Below are 17,255 nucleotides of genomic sequence, written 5' to 3' on the forward strand. Positions count from 1 at the left end.
ATGTCTCTCTCTCCGTTTTTTCTGAGTCCACCCAGTGGCTGCCACAAATATCCAGGACTTCATTGATTGGGATTATTTCAGGCTAATGAATTTCCCCCAAAGAGCATTGCGTTGTTCGAAATGCAGTAATTGAGAGCATGCCCCACAACATGGGAGACTTTGTAAGGACTTGCGTATAAGACAAAACCTTCCTACTTGAGGGATAATTTTGGAGCAAAATCTTATGCTATATTCAGGCATTTTGCCGACAATTCCCGAATCATTGTTTCCTGATCAGTCCTCACCTACCCCCCCACCCCACCCCCCGCCCAGCATCCAACAGCCTAGTATACATCACCACCTGGGTGTATTTTTATTGAGTGGCTACTATGTGTCAAGCGCTATTCTAGGTGCTGGTGGATAAATGGGTGGACAGGACAGAGTCCTCATTCTCAGGAGTGCATCCTAGCGGAATGATACTGAGAACAGACATGTAAACAAATCACTAGTACATTTCATGTACTAGTAAATGCTCCAAAGAAGATAAAATGGGGTCATGCAGTAGAGAGCGACTGTGGTGTATGTGCTTCCTTTGGGAAGGGCAGGTCAGAAATGGCCTCCTGGAGGAGGGGATGTATGAGCTGAGATGTGAATGACAAGGAGACAAGTCACGTGAAGCTCTCAGGGGAAGAGTGTTGCCAACAGAAGCCAGTGCAAAGACTCTGAGATGGGAGAAGACCATTGTGGGTGGGGGTGTGCAGAGGGGAGAGCTGAAGAAGATGAGTCTGGAGAGGCAGCCAAGGCCTATCCATGTAGGGCTTTGCAGGCCACAGCAATGAGTTTGGTGTATTTTCATTCTCATGGCCATTATGGGAAACCACCTGGAGGGTCTTGAGCAGGGGAGGGACTTGACTGATCTTGGTAGAAGATTTCTCTGGCTGCCATGGGTAAATGCGGTAAGGGAGTGGAGATAGCAAGTGTAGACAACCTTTAGAGAGTTTTGTTTTTTTGTGAAGGTGGTGGTAGCTGGAGAAGGATGTGGTGTCAAGAGGGAATTAAAAAAAGAGAGAGGACATTCTAGCATATTTACAGAATTATAGGGCAAAAACTGTGGAGCACAGTCCAGAGTCGGTGAGAGCTAAGGGCTCTAGTGTCTGAGTGGAGGGGGTACCAGGAGCAGGGATACTCATCCAGGTCCCAGGGGAGAAGGCAGGATGAACGGGCACATAACGCCTGCCTGTCAGCCCAAAAGGTTTAGGGGTACGGGGACTGGAGCTTTGGGGGAAGAGAAGGTATGATACAGCCATCTTGGGACTAGGGTTAGGGTTTTAGGAAAATGTAGAATTTGCTAGAAGGGCTGAGTGTTCACTCAAGGTTTGTGATCAGAAGTTTCCATTGAAACCAGTCAGTCTGGTTGGGTTATTCTCCAGATGCTCCGGGTGCCATGTGGAGAATGGGGTTGAACTGGGCTTGGGATCTTGCCTACTGAGTAACTACGGCAACAGGCAAAGGCAAGGGAGCCATCCAGGATACATCTATGGAGGGCCCTGGGAGTCTGAGTTGGGGAAAGAGGGAAGGGAGGTCATAGAGGGGGTGGTGGACAGCCACGTGGGGAGGGCCACAGATGTGGCAGAGGGAGTGCTGGAGCGGGAAGCAGAGGGAGAGGAGGTGATGAGCTCTGGGTACTGCTGAGGTCTGGGGTGTGAGTGTGTATGTGGGTGGGTGTCACAGGTGAATAAAGATTGATGGAAACAAGAAAGTCAAAGCACGGAGAGATAGGTGTTAGAGGTGAAGTCACCAGAAATGGTGATAAGTACAGTATTTGAGAGAGAGAAAGAGAGAAGGGGGTTCCAGGGGCTGAGCTGGTCCTGCAGAGAAAGGGGATAACCGGGATAATTTACCTAGCTCTCCGACTCCGCATGTCTGCAACTGAAGTTCCTTGTATCTCCCGCAAACCTTATCCTCCTCTTGGGAGATGGCCCCGTCACCCAGGGCAGAAACCCGGGTGTCCCTTTGGTGCCTCTCCACCTGATCCCCACACCCACTCAGATCGCCAAATCGATCTGACCCCATCTCATAAATCTTCCTTAAATCCAGCTCCTTCTTCACACCTGCTGCACACACCCTTGTTGAGGCCATCGTTGTTTGTGACTTGGACCGCTTCTGTCAGTCTCCAAGTAGGTGGCCCCGCCCGGGCCCCTCAGCACATAAACCAGAGGCACCGTGCCTTAGATCACATCACTCCAGTGCTCAGCCTCTCTAGTGACTTCTCGTTGTCCTGAGGATAAAGTCCAAGATCATGATCAGGGTTTTACCAAGAAAGTGCTGCAGACGCAGCCCCTGCCTGCTTCAGCCTGAGTCCTCCCAGGAGCCTCCTCCTGGAGTACTTCCCATCCTCCTCACCAAGCTTGCTCTCCCTCCACCTGGCGCACTCCTGCTCTGCTTGGCAAAGTCCTCTTCTTTCTCTAGGCATCAGCTTAAGGAAGTCTCAGGGAAGGGGCATCTGGGTGGCTCAGTCGGTTAAGGGTCTGCCTTCAGCTCCCATCATGATCCCGGGGTCCCAGGATGGAGCCCCGCATCAGGCTCCCTGCTCAGGATGGAGCCTGCTTCTCCCTCTCCCTCTGTGCCTCCCTCCCACCCTGCAAGTCTGGGTGCATGCACTCTCTCTCTCAAATGAATAAATATAATCTTAGAAAAAAAAAAAGAAGCCTCAGGGAAGTTTTTCCTGCATCTCTGGCTGTTGGATCCACCTTTCCCCTCTCCCCAGCACCCTGTGCTCCCCAGCCTGCCATAAGCTGTCCTCTTCACAGGATGTAAATTCCATGAGATCGGGGACTGTTTCTGATTCTTCCCACATGAATCCTTGGCACGTAGCATGGGGCTTGTCACGTAAAATTGAAAAATAAATATTTGTTGATTTGAATCCAATGAGAGATTCTTGAGGTGGAGCAGTTCTGGGTGAGGACAAAGTCCCAGGTGTGGTCCTGTGAGTGGGTAGCTAAATGCAGCGGAGGAGGAGGTCATGAGAGACATAGAGGGCATGGCACGAAAAGGATGGAGTGATGCCCAGATGGTTCCCGCCGCCCTGGGATGTGAGAGTATACCCCAAGACCCTGACTCCTCAAGTCTCATGAGTGGAGGAGCAATGAGGGGGCAGCCGTGGGGGTGGGGTAGAAGGTGGAGGGGACAGATGGCAGGGGCCCAGCTGAATGAAGAGATTTCAAGAAAGGGGAGGTGGGAAAGTCTGAGAGTGGTAGTGACTGGGGTGGGGGGTTCTTGAGAGAGTGGGTGGGACTGAGGATGAAAATGCCCTGGCAGATGTGTTTCTAGAGGATTCTTCCAGCTTCTCTGAGGCCTTGGGATGCTCAGATGGTGTTTGGTTCTGTATGGCTCACTGGCTTGGGACTTGGGACCTCTGGGAGCAGATCCCATGAAGAGGGCTGCCACAGGAGTCAGGTCCCTGGATGCCCTCCCCTGATGCTGGCCCCGAGGTGGACACTGGTATGGGGAGTCTGGTATCCCACAGGGAGTGGGCTATGGCTGGTCTGCTGGCTGGCATTTGGCTGCTGTTTGGGTCTGAGTGGTTCTGAACGGGTTGAGAGCGCCAGCCTATGTTCTGGGATTGGGTGGTCACAGCTCTGGTCTGGATTGGAGGTAGAGCTACCCTTATTTCCTGGGATCAGGAGTTCAGTAGATGGTATTGGTGCCCTGCCCACGTCCCCTTTAGCTGGGGACACCCATTCCCTAGCTGCTGTGAATATAGGATGCTCATGGCTTATGGCTGCCCCTGGAGATTTGACCTTGATTAAATGGGAGTCACCTACTCCTTCCTGTCAGTCCTCCTGCCCACGGGCTGAGTCAAGCCAATGACTGACTGATATGGAAGTTCAACGCCTGGTGCCCTCTCCTCCAGTGGGAAAAACTCAGTGGTGGCATGTATGGTCAGAAGGCCCCTCACTGCACAGGGGTCAAGGCTAAATGTCCCTGAGCCCATACCCAGCTCAGTCTCTTCCCTTGCCTGCTTCCCTCACTCCTTCATCCTTAGGCACATGAATTCCTGCCACCAGCTCTGCTTTCGGGGACCCTGAACTAAGACGAAGTGACTGCTGATCTTGTCCCATGATTCAGGGGGAGGGCAGAGAGGCTCTCTATGGACCCCAGCCCCCTGTAGACTCAGCCCATCTCCATGGGCGTGGAAGTTCTCCTCCCCACTCTAGGCCAGTTTCCTCAACCATAAATGAAACGGTTAGGCTAGATTTAGTTAAAACATCAACAATGATGGAACTTACAAGTCCACAAGAGGACGACTTATCTGCACTCCCTGGCCAAGGTGTAGTGAAGGATTCAGGTAAACAAGACAAGTCCCTTCCCCGAGCAGCTCATAGCTCATTTACTCATTTACCAAACATTTATTAAAGGTAGCTGGGGATCTGGGTGAGTCAGCGTCCTGCTCGTGAAGGGCTCACACACTGATGGGGAGAACGGCCCAAGAACAAGCTAGGCTTAACTGTTCGGACCTTGGGATCTGAGGAAGGGTCCCAGAGGAGGAAGGAAGGGCATTCCCGGCGGCTGGAACACATATCTGAAGGCCTGAGGCGTGAGGCAGCGTGATATCTGGTTGGGGACCTGTAAGCCGTTTGGTATTATTGGTGAGTACAAGGAGGGAGGAAGCAGGGGTGACGTCGGGGAGGTCAGCAGGGACCAGGTGGAGGGGCAGTGGGGGATAGTGGTGGGCATGGAAGAGTTTTTGAAGCAGGAGAAACGCTGCAGTCCTGTGCGTGTGTACAAAGCCACTCTGTCCCAGAGGTGGAAGAGTGGCGAGAGAGGGAGGGCAGACTCAGGAGTTTAGGGTTGGAATCGGGGGGATGTGATACTGCACTGGGTTGTGCAACGTGAGAGGCTGGAAGATGGGAAGGTGTGAGGGTGTCAGGATAGCTCCCGGCTCAGACAGCTGGGTGGATGGCGCACCATCCATGGTACAGTGTGGGTGATGTGTGAGGAGGGTCCTTGTAGTCCCTTGGGAGCTGCTGACTGGAGGAGACCTGGGGGCCTCCTGGAGGGTTGATCCCTGGGCAGATGGTGGGAGGCTCTGGGGCTCAGAGGCAGTTCTGGGCTGGAGGTGCGGCTCTGGGCGTGGTTAGGGTCTGGTGGGGGTGGGGGTGGGGGGATGAGGGTATGCGTGTCTGGGGAAGAGAAGGGGAATTCCTCAGACCTGAGGCTGTGGGAGGGACCCTTTAGCTCGGATGCTCTCGGTAGGTTTCTGGCTTGTGGGGTTAACCCCCTTGGGCATCCTGGCAGACTCCCCATCCTGGGCTTGCTCTCAGCACCATTGTACCCCTTCCAGGCCTTCCCCTCCCACCCTCAGAGGAGACTCACTTCCCTGAGACCTGTGCTGGACAGGGTGAGGGAGGCTGGAATGGCGGAGGCAGGGGCCTCCTGAACCACATGCGTTCACTGGAAAACAGAACTGTGCTGGGCCCAGAGTCTCCTGTGGTCCCACTCCTCCTGCCTTGGCTAGCGGCTTACAGAGTCCAGAGGCCCCTGGAGCGGCCTCTTCATATTCCCACGGTGTCCTGGGGGTGCCCTTTTTGTGGCGTATGTTGTGTGGTATGTGTGTGTGTGTGTGTGTGTGTGTGTATGTGTGTGTGTGTGTGTGAGATGGATGAGCTTGGATCTGAGGTCCTGGGGCTCAGGTGCCCACTGAGTGGTTGTGGCCTCTTTACTGAGGTCCATGCTGAACCCCCCTGAAGCTTCTACCTGCCACACCCCACCCAGGCTATAAAATACTGGGAAAATCACATTTATTAATGTTTTTCACACACCCCATTGTCTTATACAAAATTCCCACCAGCTGTCAACCTCCCTCCCCTGGGACTTAGGACCCAGGGACAAAACTGCTCTCCAGGGGCAGGCTTCCCGAGCCCTGCAGCCATCTTCCTCCCCAGTGCTGCCGCTGAAAAGATGCCACTGCCCTTGTGTGGCCTTAGGGAACAGCCCACAGCCCCAGTGGTCCTCGCCACTGCCCTCACAGGTCATGGAAACCCACCTGCCTCCATTGTGGCTGACCCAGCCTTCATTAGGACAGAGTTCCCATCTTGGGGGTGCTCTCCCTGGGAGAGGATGTACGGGGGGCAGGTGTCAGGCAGGTGGTCCCGGTGCCGAGACCGCTTGCGCCTTGGGCTGAAGGTCTCCAGGCACCTCTTGCCCACCAGGTAGGTGACCTCACTGAGGTTGAGCAGGATGCAGATGACAGCAGTGGCCACCATGAAGTAGGTGAAGACCTTCTTCTCGGTGGGCCGGGAGATGTAGCAGTCCACCATGTGGGGGCAAGGGGACTCGGAGCACACCACCACGCGCGGCATGTCATAATCCTCGTAGAGGTGGTGGAAGAGGTAGAGGAACCCGGCGTCGACGGCTGCCTTGAAGAGGAGACTCAGCAGGTAGGTCCACCAGAGCCCACCGCGCTTCTTGCTTGGGTTGTCGTACAGGGATGGGGCGCTGGGCCCGTGCTTCAGGCGGTGGCGGCGCTCGCGCTCCTGGCGGTAGGCCACGTGCATGACCACGAGCAGCGAGGGGCAGGTGACCAGGATGAGCTGCAGGGCCCAGAGGCGCACGTGGGACACGGGGAAGAACTCGTCGTAGCAGACGTTGGGGCAGCCCGGCTGCTTGGTGTTGCAGACGAAGTCCTTCTGCTCGTCATCCCACACCTCCTCAGCCGCCACCACGTACACCAGCACACGGAAGATGAACACCACTGACAGCCAGATGCGGCCCAGCGCCGTGGAGTACTTGTTGACCCCGCTCAGGAGGCCCTGCAGGGACGCCCAGTTCATGACGATTGTGTCCTTGCTTCCTCACGGGGACTGTCTGCAGCCGGGAGCACCCACTCGGGGCGTGGGGACCACGAGGCCAGGAGAGCCTGGAAGTGGGTGTCCTTTGTTAAAGGTGCAATTGGCAAAACCCTTTCACCAACCCTCTGTCATCACGTCCTCGCTTGCCGTGATGTGGTGGGGTCGGGATGGCTCTTATCCCCGTTTCACAGGGGAGGAAGCTAAGGCCCAGGGAGACACCCAACCTAGGCTCCCAGCTGGAAGTGGCAGGGCTGGTCTTGAACCCCCACCTTCCAGTTCTAAAACCAGGGACGAGTTTATTCTATAAAGTAATGGATAAATGTGAAGGATAATCATCTCACATGCATATACCTGCCAACGTCTTCGACCCCAGGTTTCAGCCCTGTGGATCACACGACTTCTACAGAAACAGGATGAAGGTGTGGATTGGGTGACTGCCCTCCTTTCAGCTGCCAGGACTGGACAGGGGCAGGAGGGGAGGGTGGTGTGTCTTTATCTTCCTGCAACTTCTACTGAGTGCCAACGGGAGCCTGGTCCTGTGCTGGGCGTGTTGCTATTGGCCTCTTTGGCGGCCCCCTGAGTGATAGCCGTCCTCACCTCACACCTCACCGAGAGGCCCAGGACAACCCCAGCCCTGACATTTCCTCCCAGACTAAGCAGGCTCTTTGGTACCCTGGGGTTTGGCATTACCCACCACCCCTCCCCCACCCCTCCCCCACCCTCAGTGCCAACTGTCCTGACCACACTGGGTTTCTCTGGAATTCCAACCATTTCAACTTTAGGGAGGGACTGGGGAAGGGACAGAGGGAGGATTCTGGATTCAGTCCTCCCCCCCCATCACTTACTTCTCTCAGGAACACCCTCCTTCTGTGCTAGCCAGCTCTCCCATTACTCCCGGTCAGGCCCCTCTCTGTGTGCTCTCAGTCCTCCACACCCCTTTATCTGGAGCGCCATCAGGTTCCATCCTGGCCCGTGCCCCTCCCCTGTCCCTGACTCAGACCTCAGCATCTTCAGAGCTTGTGACCCTGGGACATTTTCCAAGTACCCTTCTCTGTGGAATCGATCACGGTACTCAGATGGTCTGTTTCCCTGCCTCCATGCCAGACCGTCAGTGCCTGGAGGGCAAGCTTCTACAGCTCATGCATCTGTTTCCCTAGCACTCAGCACCTGGCCTGGCCCAGTGAACACATGGATAGACGTTTGCTGAACTGAAACCCACTCTTCCAGACCCCCCACCTCCTTGTCTCTTCTCTGGTTCTCTGTCTTCCCTTTGAACTGACAGGACATCCCTCCCCCTCCTTGGGGCTTCCTTGGGGTTTCTCCAGGGATCCTCTGTCCCCCCCTGCTCCTCCCCGGAGCCCAGGCTGCAGCCCGTGTTCCGGGGATCCTCAGCCCATCGGTCCCTGTTTCCCAACCCGGTCTGCTGCCCAATTTGGGCCTCACCTTTCTCGGGTCTAACAGCGACTCTCCGGTCCCTGGGCTTGTCTGTCTGCCTGAGGGCCTCCCGGAGGCAGCTTTTGTTCCTCACTCCTGTGCTGGGTGGAGCTTTCTGAGCCAATGAGCCAAGGGAGAGTGAGCGGGTGGGCAGGCAGGCGGACTTCCCCGGGCACATATTCAGAGCAAACACCGGCAGCTCTCTCCCCTGGCCCACGCCTTCTCTCCAGCCTGGATGGGCATGGCTGGGTCTGGCTCCCTAGGCTGGCAGGTATGTGGGTGAAGCTGTCTTTGGGGGGAGCAGTGCAGGAGGGTATCCTTATGACAGGGTCCGGGTCAGCACCAGTGGTCCCTATCTGTTGCCCCACCCCCTTCCCATTACCTTATTGCCCCTGGTCTATCTGTCCCCAGTCCTCTCTCCTGCCCTTTGCTCTGGAAGCACGGTCCAGAGCAGCTGCCATCCCCGGAGAGGGGCAACCTTGATCCAGCCCGGGATCACATCCCACCCTGGCGGGGACATTTCTGGGGGCTAGAGCTTGGGCTGCTGGTGAGCTGTGGAGGGGATGGGAGGAGCTGATCATGGTTCTTTTAGAGGAGGACACCTGCTGCCCTGGCGGAGATAAAGAATGCAGGCAGGCAGCAGGAAGTGTCCCAGGTGGTGTGGGCCCAGTGGAGGTCCGTCCTCTGTGGGCCTCTGGGGAAGCCTTCTGGGAAAGTCAGGGTACTTCCCAGTGGGGGTTGCAGAGGGGCCTTGGGCCTGCATCCCGGCTGTCCTGGTGGCTGGGATAGTGAGGGTTAATGAGCAGCCAGGGAGGGGCTCCTCTGCTTCATTTCCCACAAGCATTTATTGAGCACTTCCTAATACCAATGATTAACATTTATGTGGCCTTTTACAGCTGGCTTACCCCATCCATAGCCATGAACTCATCCAGTCCCCCACCCCCCCAGGCTCCGTATTATTAACCCATTTTGGAGAGGAGCTGAAGTCCCTTTCCCAGAGTCCCAGTGGAGCATGGGTTCGAACTCAAGTGTTCTGACTCAAAAGTTCATGTTCATGAACTTTCCATGGCAACACACAGCTTCCCACAGGCCAAGCCCCATTATATTTTCAGATAGTCCTTGGACCTCAATTTGCAACTGGGATAAAGGGTTGTTTAGAGCATGAGCAGGTGGCATGACCCCCAGGAGTGCTGGGGACACTTTGCTGGGGGAGGGAATGGCCCCTCACAAGGCCGGGTCAGGTCCAGCCCTTTGCAAGGACACAGAGGTTGAGCCAGTGACCTGAGAAGGGTCACAAAGGCCAAATGACTGAATGGCACCTTGAATCAAGTGGATGAGTTGACTTTTATTAAGCCTTGACCGTCCCCTGCCCCGCCCCCCCCATGTACTTGCACATCCATTTTCTATTTTTTTTTATTTTTAATTTTTTTTTATTTTTTCAGCATAACCGTATTCATTATTTTTGCACCACACCCAGTGCTCCATGCAATCCGTGCCCTCTACAATACCCACCACCTGCACATCCATTTTCTAAAGAAACCGCTTCTCATAGCAACACCCCGTGACGTGGGCTTCACTTCCATTTTACATAAAAGGAAATGCAGGTTCAACTCAGAGGGGTCAATGGCCCAAGGCCCCACAGCTGGGGCAGGTGCCGGGCCCTCCCTGCTGCCTGCCCCCAAGGCTGCACTGTGGGAGATGCCGGGTTTGATGAGGTGGTTCTCACAGGATGGTCTTTGTCACGTGGTCTCGAGGGAGATCTGGTAAGAGAGGAGGGTGAGCATTCGAGCCCAGAAAGATGAGGTCACCTGAGAGGAGGTCGTCCCCCTTGCAGGAAGAGGTGGCACCATCCGGGCGATGGCCCACGCCTGTGGCCCTGGCTCTCCTTGCTGCCAAGCCCTCGCGGCACCTCTTGCTCACCAGGTAGACCAGCTCTACGAGGTTGAGCAGGATGCAAATGGCGGCCGTGACCACCATGAAGAGAGTGAAGATGTTCTTCTCCGAGGGCTTGGAGATGAAGCAGTCCACCATATTGGGACACGGAGCTATGTGGCACTTGACCACATGAGGGAGGGTATATCTGGGGTAGAATGAGTGGAACACATAGAGGAAGGCGGTGTCCACGGTGGCCTTGAACACCAGGCTGCAGACATACGTCCACCAGAGCCCACCCCGCTTCTTGCCGGGGTGCAGGTAGAGGCGTCCGCCGTCCTCCCCCACCGCTTCTCGGTGCTTCTTCTCCCGAGCCTCCCGGTAGGCCACGTGCATGACCACGAGCAGCGAGGGGCAGGTGACCAGGATAAGCTGCAGGGCCCAGAGGCGCACGTGGGACACGGGGAAGAACTCATCAAAGCAGACATTGGAGCATCCCGGTTGCTTGGTGTTGCAGTCAAAATCCTTGTGGTCATCGCTCCACACCCGCTCAGCCGTCACCAGGTACACCAGCACGCGGAAGATGAAGACCAGAGACAGCCAGATGCGCCCAAAGGCAGTGGAGTACTTGTTGACCCCGCTCAGGAGCCCTTCGAAGATCCCCCAGTTCATAGTGGACCCAGGCGTTGGCCGCTCCTGCTGGGAAATAATGATTTTTCACATTTATTGAATACTGACTCTGAGCACCTTATGGAAATATATTATCTGTACTCAATTCCCACAGTCACAGAGGAGCTAGATTCTATTGTTGTCCCCATTTTACAGATGGAGGAAATGGAGGTTCGGGGGGCTATGAAGGTTGCACAACTACTAAAGGCAGAGCTGGGGTCAGAACCCAGGTAATTAAATCCAGAATCCATAAAAGTTGGGGAAGGTGGGTTCAGGGAGCTACTCTTTCCTCCCGGGGCTGAGGCTCTGGTCTTGTGGTCCTGCAGCGTGAAAGCTTGAGTTATGGGACATTCTGCCCTCTCCCTCTGTTCCAACTCTGGTCCTCCTCCTTAGTGGGCAGAGCCTTAGGAAGACTTCTCTCCTTTTGAGCCCCTCTCCTCTTAGCCCCTCCTAAGGGGAACCTGCTCCTTGCTCTTTACTTGGCTTAGGGGGTTGGGTGGGAGAGACTGCAGGAAATTTGTCCCCAAACTCCCATCTGGTCTAACACTCTGTAAATACCCAGGCAATGTCTTGCTCATGTGCAGGTCACTTGAAGCAAGGCCAGTGGTAACTCTGCTGAAAGATAAAGTAGGGGACAATTGTTCTCTTTATCCAATAATGTTCCCAGAGTAGCCTAGTGTTCTGGGGATTCCTAAAGTGGTGTTCCGTGGAACCCTGCCCATAGTTTGGCAACTGGAACAGTTAAAGAAAGGATTCTGTGTTCAAGAAAGGTAGGCAAACGTAGGTTTAGCAAAGTTACACTTAATCTTAGCCAAAAGGGCTGAGAAGCGATCAGCAAAGTTAAATAGGGCCCTTACTTGACCAAGCGAATACACTGACACTTGAATCCCCAAAAGGGAAGGAATATGGAGCATTGCCTGAACTCCTTTGAACACAAAACCTTTTTTTTTTTTTTTTTTAAGTCACGGTGTGGAATAGTCTTGTCTCAACTGCAAAATGGGAAATGCTGCTCTGGTCAGTTTTGCTGTTGAGTTTGGCAGGATGAACACAGGTGTCAGATCTACCTCCGTTTACGGAATGTGACTGCCACTCAGAGCCAGACTTTCACTTCCTGTCTTGGAATTCTGCCTGGTTCCTGGTGGGGCAGGGCTGGGTCTGGCCCCCCTGCCCCCCCCCCAGACCAAGGCACTGTGGTTTCATCTGCTGGCCTCCCCTGGGACCTCAGGGGTATGCACAGCGTCTTGCTCTGAGGGGCTCCTGATGCCCTTCCCAGGGCACGGGTAGGCACTGGTCACTGTGCAGTCCTGACGGCCTGTGGGATCTGCTGTGGATGGGCAGGGAAGTGGTAAGAGCCAACACTTCTGGGGTAGTCACGCTGCTCCAGGCACGGTTCTCAGCACTTTGTGTGAGCCAGTGCAGCAACTCTATGAAAGGGTATGATATTTTTTATTCCCAATTTCCAGATGAGGAAAGTGGAGCACAGAGAGGTTAATTAATTTGCTCATAGTTGCTCAGCTGGGAAGCAGCAGAGCCGGGATTTGAAGCACACTTTGGGCCTGGGCCCCTTTGCTGGAGTTTCAGGAAGCTGCTTGCCCATCTGGTCTATGCCCACCCTCTCCTCCGCCAGGTGAGTGCCAGGGAAGGGAGGCTGGAAGTGTCTCCCTCTCACCCTATCTCTCCTCTGCTCTGTCTATACCACCTACCGCTTGGTTGTGAGTCACGGGCTTGCCTTTGCTCAGGCCCACCCAATGTGGGCGGAACTCCTGGCAGCTCGCCCACCTGCCTGGGAGCGGCCTGGGAGACTCCAGCCCTTAGTCCCCAGAGGCTTTTGGCCCATCCCACCTGGGGTGTGGTGGGTGGGACTCTGCAGGCCCAGACAGAGCTGCCTCCCTTGCTCATTTAGCTGCTGGCACCCCTGTGAGCCCCTCTCCCACTCGGTCCCTGGTTCCCACCTCTTCTGAGCTGGGGAGAGCAGGAAGAACGCAGGGCAAAGGATGGAGGAAACCTCCATTCCTGTCCCATCAGAACCCAGGATAGTAGCTATGTCCAGACCCCCCTCTCGCCTTGCCACTGGAGAAGTCTCCCTCTGCCACATATGCCAAGGATCCATATGGACACAAGTGATCTTACCTGGGGGACTACTCCTCAGGGCTCTCTGTGTACTGGCTCCTGGCCGCTGGAAATCGGACTCTGCAGGCAGCTGGAACTCATGTCAGAACGAGGGAGGGTGTTTGGGGCAGCACATTCTGGGACAGAGCCTGTGGAGTCAGCAGGCAGCTGGGTGTGCCACTGGCCGAGGAGGAGGAGGGCTGCACTTGCCACTGCCATTGGCTGGGCCCCAGCCTCCCCAGACTGCCTCTGAGGAGGCCCAGACACTGAAGGGTTCATGGTTCACTCTTCCTGGGGTGCTGAGTCCAGAGTCCGGGCATCCTCTGAGGGGAGAACGGTAGGTCCGCTCTGAGCCCCTGCTTGTCCTCTCATCTCTGGCCTTGTGTGGGAGGAGCTGAGGTCTGTCCTGCTTTCTCAACCTCCTCCAAAAAGTCCCCATGGTCCTTCTTGGGACTCTAGGGGCTGCTCTCTGGCCTTCCATTCTTCTGGCTTCAGTTATTTTCCCGAAACGCCATGACTTGCAAACTCTGTCTCCAGCCCATATGCATTTGCCCCATCCATTGCCTACCCTTGGATACCCTTCCCTCGCCTTTCTCAGCACCTGGTACTCCTCCAAGAAGCCTTCCCTGACTGCTGTTCCAGGTGGCTTAGAGCTTCCATGGCCTTGAACTTCCCCATCACTGTGACTGTATTGGAATAGTTGATTTTAACTGAGTTCATTCCAAGTAGGACCTATCTGTTGCATAAACAAATCAATCCACACCAAAAGGGACTAGTCAGCAGGGCATAAGGCAGACCAGCCCCTGGCCCCCAGGAAATCACCCACCTGGCTTTGATGGCCCACTGAGAAGTCTAGTACCAGCTGTACAGAGCCTCTCATGACTGCCGAGGGGGCATGGAGCAGGTTTCTGGGCCCAGACTCCCCTCCCCCACCATCCCGTGGCTGCTGGACTCCAGCTCAGTATTTGTACCCCTATGCTGGGGACATGAAGGGTGCAGAGAGCCACCCCTTCCCCAAAAGAGACACATACATGGACCCCCCCATCCTCAACACCACACAAAATAACCCTTGTTCTCAATTCAAGAATCATTGCTGAGACACTGCTGTGTTCCAGGTGTTATGTTTGGTACAAGGCTACGCAGATAAAGAAAGGATTCAGAGAGCCTGGGCAGGCACACAGATGGGGGCCCGGAGATACCCTGGTGTCAGAATGGCCTCCAGGGTGAGCCCCAGCAGGAAGTGCTTGGGAACAGACAAGTCCTGTCCAGAGCAGGGGCCTCCCTGTCTGATGGGGGAGGCATTTCAGGGAACTGTTATAAGGCAGGGGATCTCTGCCTCTGGACCCCCACCCCTGCATTGGGAATCTCACACCTCTGGATTTGAATCTCACCTCTGGTACTTTGAGATCTGGGCAATTTCCCTCTCCTCCAAAGTACAGTGAGACATTTTGTGCCCCTGAGGCGGCACGGGGGATGGGGGACACAGGATAAGCATGATGCTGCCCAGTGACTGAGCACAGCCTGTGGGGCCCGAATCCCACTTCTGCCTTTTCCTCACCATGTGATGCCTCCGTTTCTTATCTGCAGAGTGGGACAGTAACATCACTCCCTGGTAGGGCTGCGGTGCTGGTTAACCCAGCTCAAAGAGGTACAGCTTTAGAACAGAGCCTGGCAAGAAGGAAGCCCTTTTTATGATTACCTCTGATGTGTGGCAACTGAACTGTCCCCCTCCCACCATGCCTGGCACGTGGTGGGCACTCACAGAAAGTGACTTCCTCCTCTTTTCCTTATTCCTAGGCCTTTTCTCTCTGAGAAGGAGGGAAGGCAGAGAAGGGAGGAGGAGGCAGACATACTCACTAGAGAAAGTCTCCTGTGGGCGAGTGTTGACTTTGGGTTGGAGAGACAAAACCCAGGCCAGACAGTGACTGTCGGAGGGGTAGGCAGGGGGTGCAGGAGGCACCCCTATAGAGCTTCTCATCAGTACAGAGACACAGCCTGTTATCCTAATGAGCTTCTAAGATGTCCTTTATCAGCAGGTCACACAGAGTCAGAATTCAATGGACTGTGTGTCCAGGAGCCACAGAAACCACCGATCCCTAACAAGCACGATGCAACCCCACAGGTACACACCCGTCCACGGGCCACACCTTCTAGACACAGTGTTGTGTGCCTGGGACAATGCTTTGTTTTGTTCACTGCTATACCTCTGGGACCCGGGATGGTACCTGGAATCGAGTTAGGCTGCATTTATGTTTGCTGAACCAATGATGTTGGAAACGCATGCACCCTGCAAAAATTCACGCACACTTGTCCCTCCCTACACTCTTCCCCCCAAATGATGACTAAGGAAAGGGGGGACGCTTGGATGGATTAGGTCCAACGTTGGAAGAGGTGCTATAAGCAACATCCAACAGAGAAGGGAGTGTCAAATTCTGTCAAAGGGAGATCCAGACAAGGTAAGTTGGGTCTTGAAGGATGTATAGGAGTTCACCAAGAAATGCTGAGGAGGAGAGGCCTCTGAAGCAGAGAGCTGCAGAGGAGCTCTGTGAAAGACAATGGAAGGGACCCCTGGGTAGCTCAGTCTGTTAAGCATCTGCCTTTGGTTCAGGTCACGATCCCAGAGTCCTGGGATTGAATCCCACATCGAGCTCCCTGGTCAGAGGGGAGCCTGCTCCCCTGCCTCTGCCTGCCACTCCCCTTGCTTGTGCTCTCTCTCTCTGTCACTCTCTCTCTCACAGAAATAAAAAATTTTTTAAAAAGAAAGACACTGGAAGAGGGGCACCTGGCTGGATCGGTTGACTAAACATCTGACTCTTGGTTTCCATTCAGGTCATAATCTCAGGATTGTAGGATTGAGCCCTGAGTTGGGCTCCATGCTCAGCTGGGAGTCTGTTTGGAGATTCTTTCTCTCTTTCTCCCTGCCCCTCCTCCCCAAATAAATAAATAAATAAATAAATCTTAAAAAAAAAAAAAGACAATGGAAGAGCTTTAGAGCGCAGACTGAGTGGGGCTGGTGGGGGCACCAGAAGGTGCCTGGAAGCTTGGCAAGGATAGCCTGGACCATAAAAGACTGAGAACCCTGTGCTAAGGAGTTTGGCTGTATCTTGTGTGCAGAGAGAGGACTGAGGGAAGGAAGGAAGCTACGTTCACACTGGTACAGTTGATTCTCACTATCCGTGGTTCTCACGTTCTGTAAAGTCACCACAAACATGGAGTTAGCAAAAACTGCATCATGGCCAGTGGGGGAAAGGCAGTTTTAGGATCTGCGAGCCTCTGGTTGTTAAATGTTCGTCAGCAGATCAACACATAACCTTGTCTTATGTGTGTTTCTTCTTAAAGACACCTTATCTAATATATATTGTGGAGTCATTAACATTGAACTCACAGCCAAGGCACCATATGTCACACCAGAACGAAGCTCATCAACCTCACGGGTTTTCTCCCCAAGGCTTATCACAGCCTCCTTGTGCTCAGGAACTGGACCGCTCCTCCGTGTTAAGCTTGGGGACCCATTTAAACAGCAACATCACCAACAAAAAGCCCCAAAAGGAGAAAACGTGGCAATAAATTGCCTTCAGATAGGACATTTGTTCCAAGTCTCAGAGCTGAAAGAAGACGGCAGCTGGGAATCTCAGCTGGGAACCTGCACATCGAGAAGGGAGGGTTCTCAAATTCTTGGCTCCTCTGTGCACCTCCAAGAATGACTACAAAAGCACTGGGTGTATTGATTTGGGGGTTAAACAAATACATTTTAGTGGATAGACGAATTCATAAATATGGAATCCGTGAATAATAAGGATCAACTGCATGTTTAGAAAGCTCCCTCTGTTCAAGATGAGAAGCACGTGAGATGCAAGGTACAAGTTACCACAATTGATTTAAGCAAGAGAAGAGCCAGAGGGATGGATTTGGGAAATAGTTGTAAGCACAGCTGGTATATGGGGTCTGACTGGATGCAGGGGGTAGGTAGGAGGAAGACCCTGGATGATTCCTAGGTTGCTGGTTTTGGTGATTGGGCAAGTGCTGGGTCTGCTGATGGAAGTAAGGAAGAGGGGGAAAAGCAGGTTGTTTGGAGAGGGAAAGGTAATGCATAGGTTCTTTCCAGATGTTTGGGAGTTAGTGAGTTCAGTGCTTCCCGTGCTGAGTGGGAGGGGTTGGAGGACAGCCATGTGGTCTGTCCACAGCCAGCAGTTGACAGCAATGGCTGGAGATGTAGTTTGGGAGTCCTCAGCCCCGAAGGGGTGATGGGAGCCCCAGGATGTGGCTTTGGAGTGCGTGCTGGTTGGCAAGAGAAGAGGGTCCAGACAGAGCTCTAGGGAGAGCTGACTTTAGGAAGCAGGC

At 54.3% G+C, this 17,255-nt stretch overlaps 2 protein-coding genes across 4 annotated transcripts; both read right to left on the reverse strand.

Annotated features, from left to right (window-relative positions):
- Nucleotides 1-2,153: 2,153 nt before the first annotated feature.
- GJB4 (gap junction protein beta 4) lies at nucleotides 2,154-8,481 on the reverse strand. 2 transcript variants are annotated; one of them, XM_047723566.1, is made up of 4 exons: nucleotides 8,274-8,481; nucleotides 7,182-7,230; nucleotides 6,026-6,898; nucleotides 2,154-2,257 (listed from the first exon to the last, which is right to left on the reverse strand). In XM_047723566.1, the coding sequence occupies exons 3-4, from the start codon at nucleotides 6,810-6,812 to the stop codon at nucleotides 2,208-2,210; spliced, it is 837 nt and encodes a 278-aa protein (XP_047579522.1). In that variant the 5' UTR covers nucleotides 6,813-6,898; nucleotides 7,182-7,230; nucleotides 8,274-8,481; the 3' UTR covers nucleotides 2,154-2,207. The 2 variants fall into 2 exon arrangements, with proteins under 2 accessions (XP_047579522.1, XP_047579521.1); XM_047723565.1 differs by lacking the exon at nucleotides 7,182-7,230.
- A 1,302-nt stretch (nucleotides 8,482-9,783) lies between these two features.
- GJB5 (gap junction protein beta 5) lies at nucleotides 9,784-13,087 on the reverse strand. Of its 2 annotated transcripts, none has more exons than XM_047726343.1 (2): nucleotides 12,936-13,087; nucleotides 9,784-10,835 (listed from the first exon to the last, which is right to left on the reverse strand). In XM_047726343.1, exon 2 carries the CDS (start codon nucleotides 10,806-10,808, stop codon nucleotides 9,987-9,989), a length of 822 nt encoding a protein of 273 aa, XP_047582299.1. In that variant the 5' UTR covers nucleotides 10,809-10,835; nucleotides 12,936-13,087; the 3' UTR covers nucleotides 9,784-9,986. The 2 variants fall into 2 exon arrangements, with proteins under 2 accessions (XP_047582299.1, XP_047582298.1); XM_047726342.1 differs by having other exon boundaries at nucleotides 9,784-10,832; nucleotides 12,936-13,083.
- Between the last annotated feature and the right edge of the window lie 4,168 nt (nucleotides 13,088-17,255).

The sequence above is a fragment of the Lutra lutra genome, chromosome 4 (genome assembly GCF_902655055.1).
Source record: "Lutra lutra chromosome 4, mLutLut1.2, whole genome shotgun sequence".
NCBI classification, from domain to species: Eukaryota; Metazoa; Chordata; class Mammalia; order Carnivora; family Mustelidae; genus Lutra; species Lutra lutra.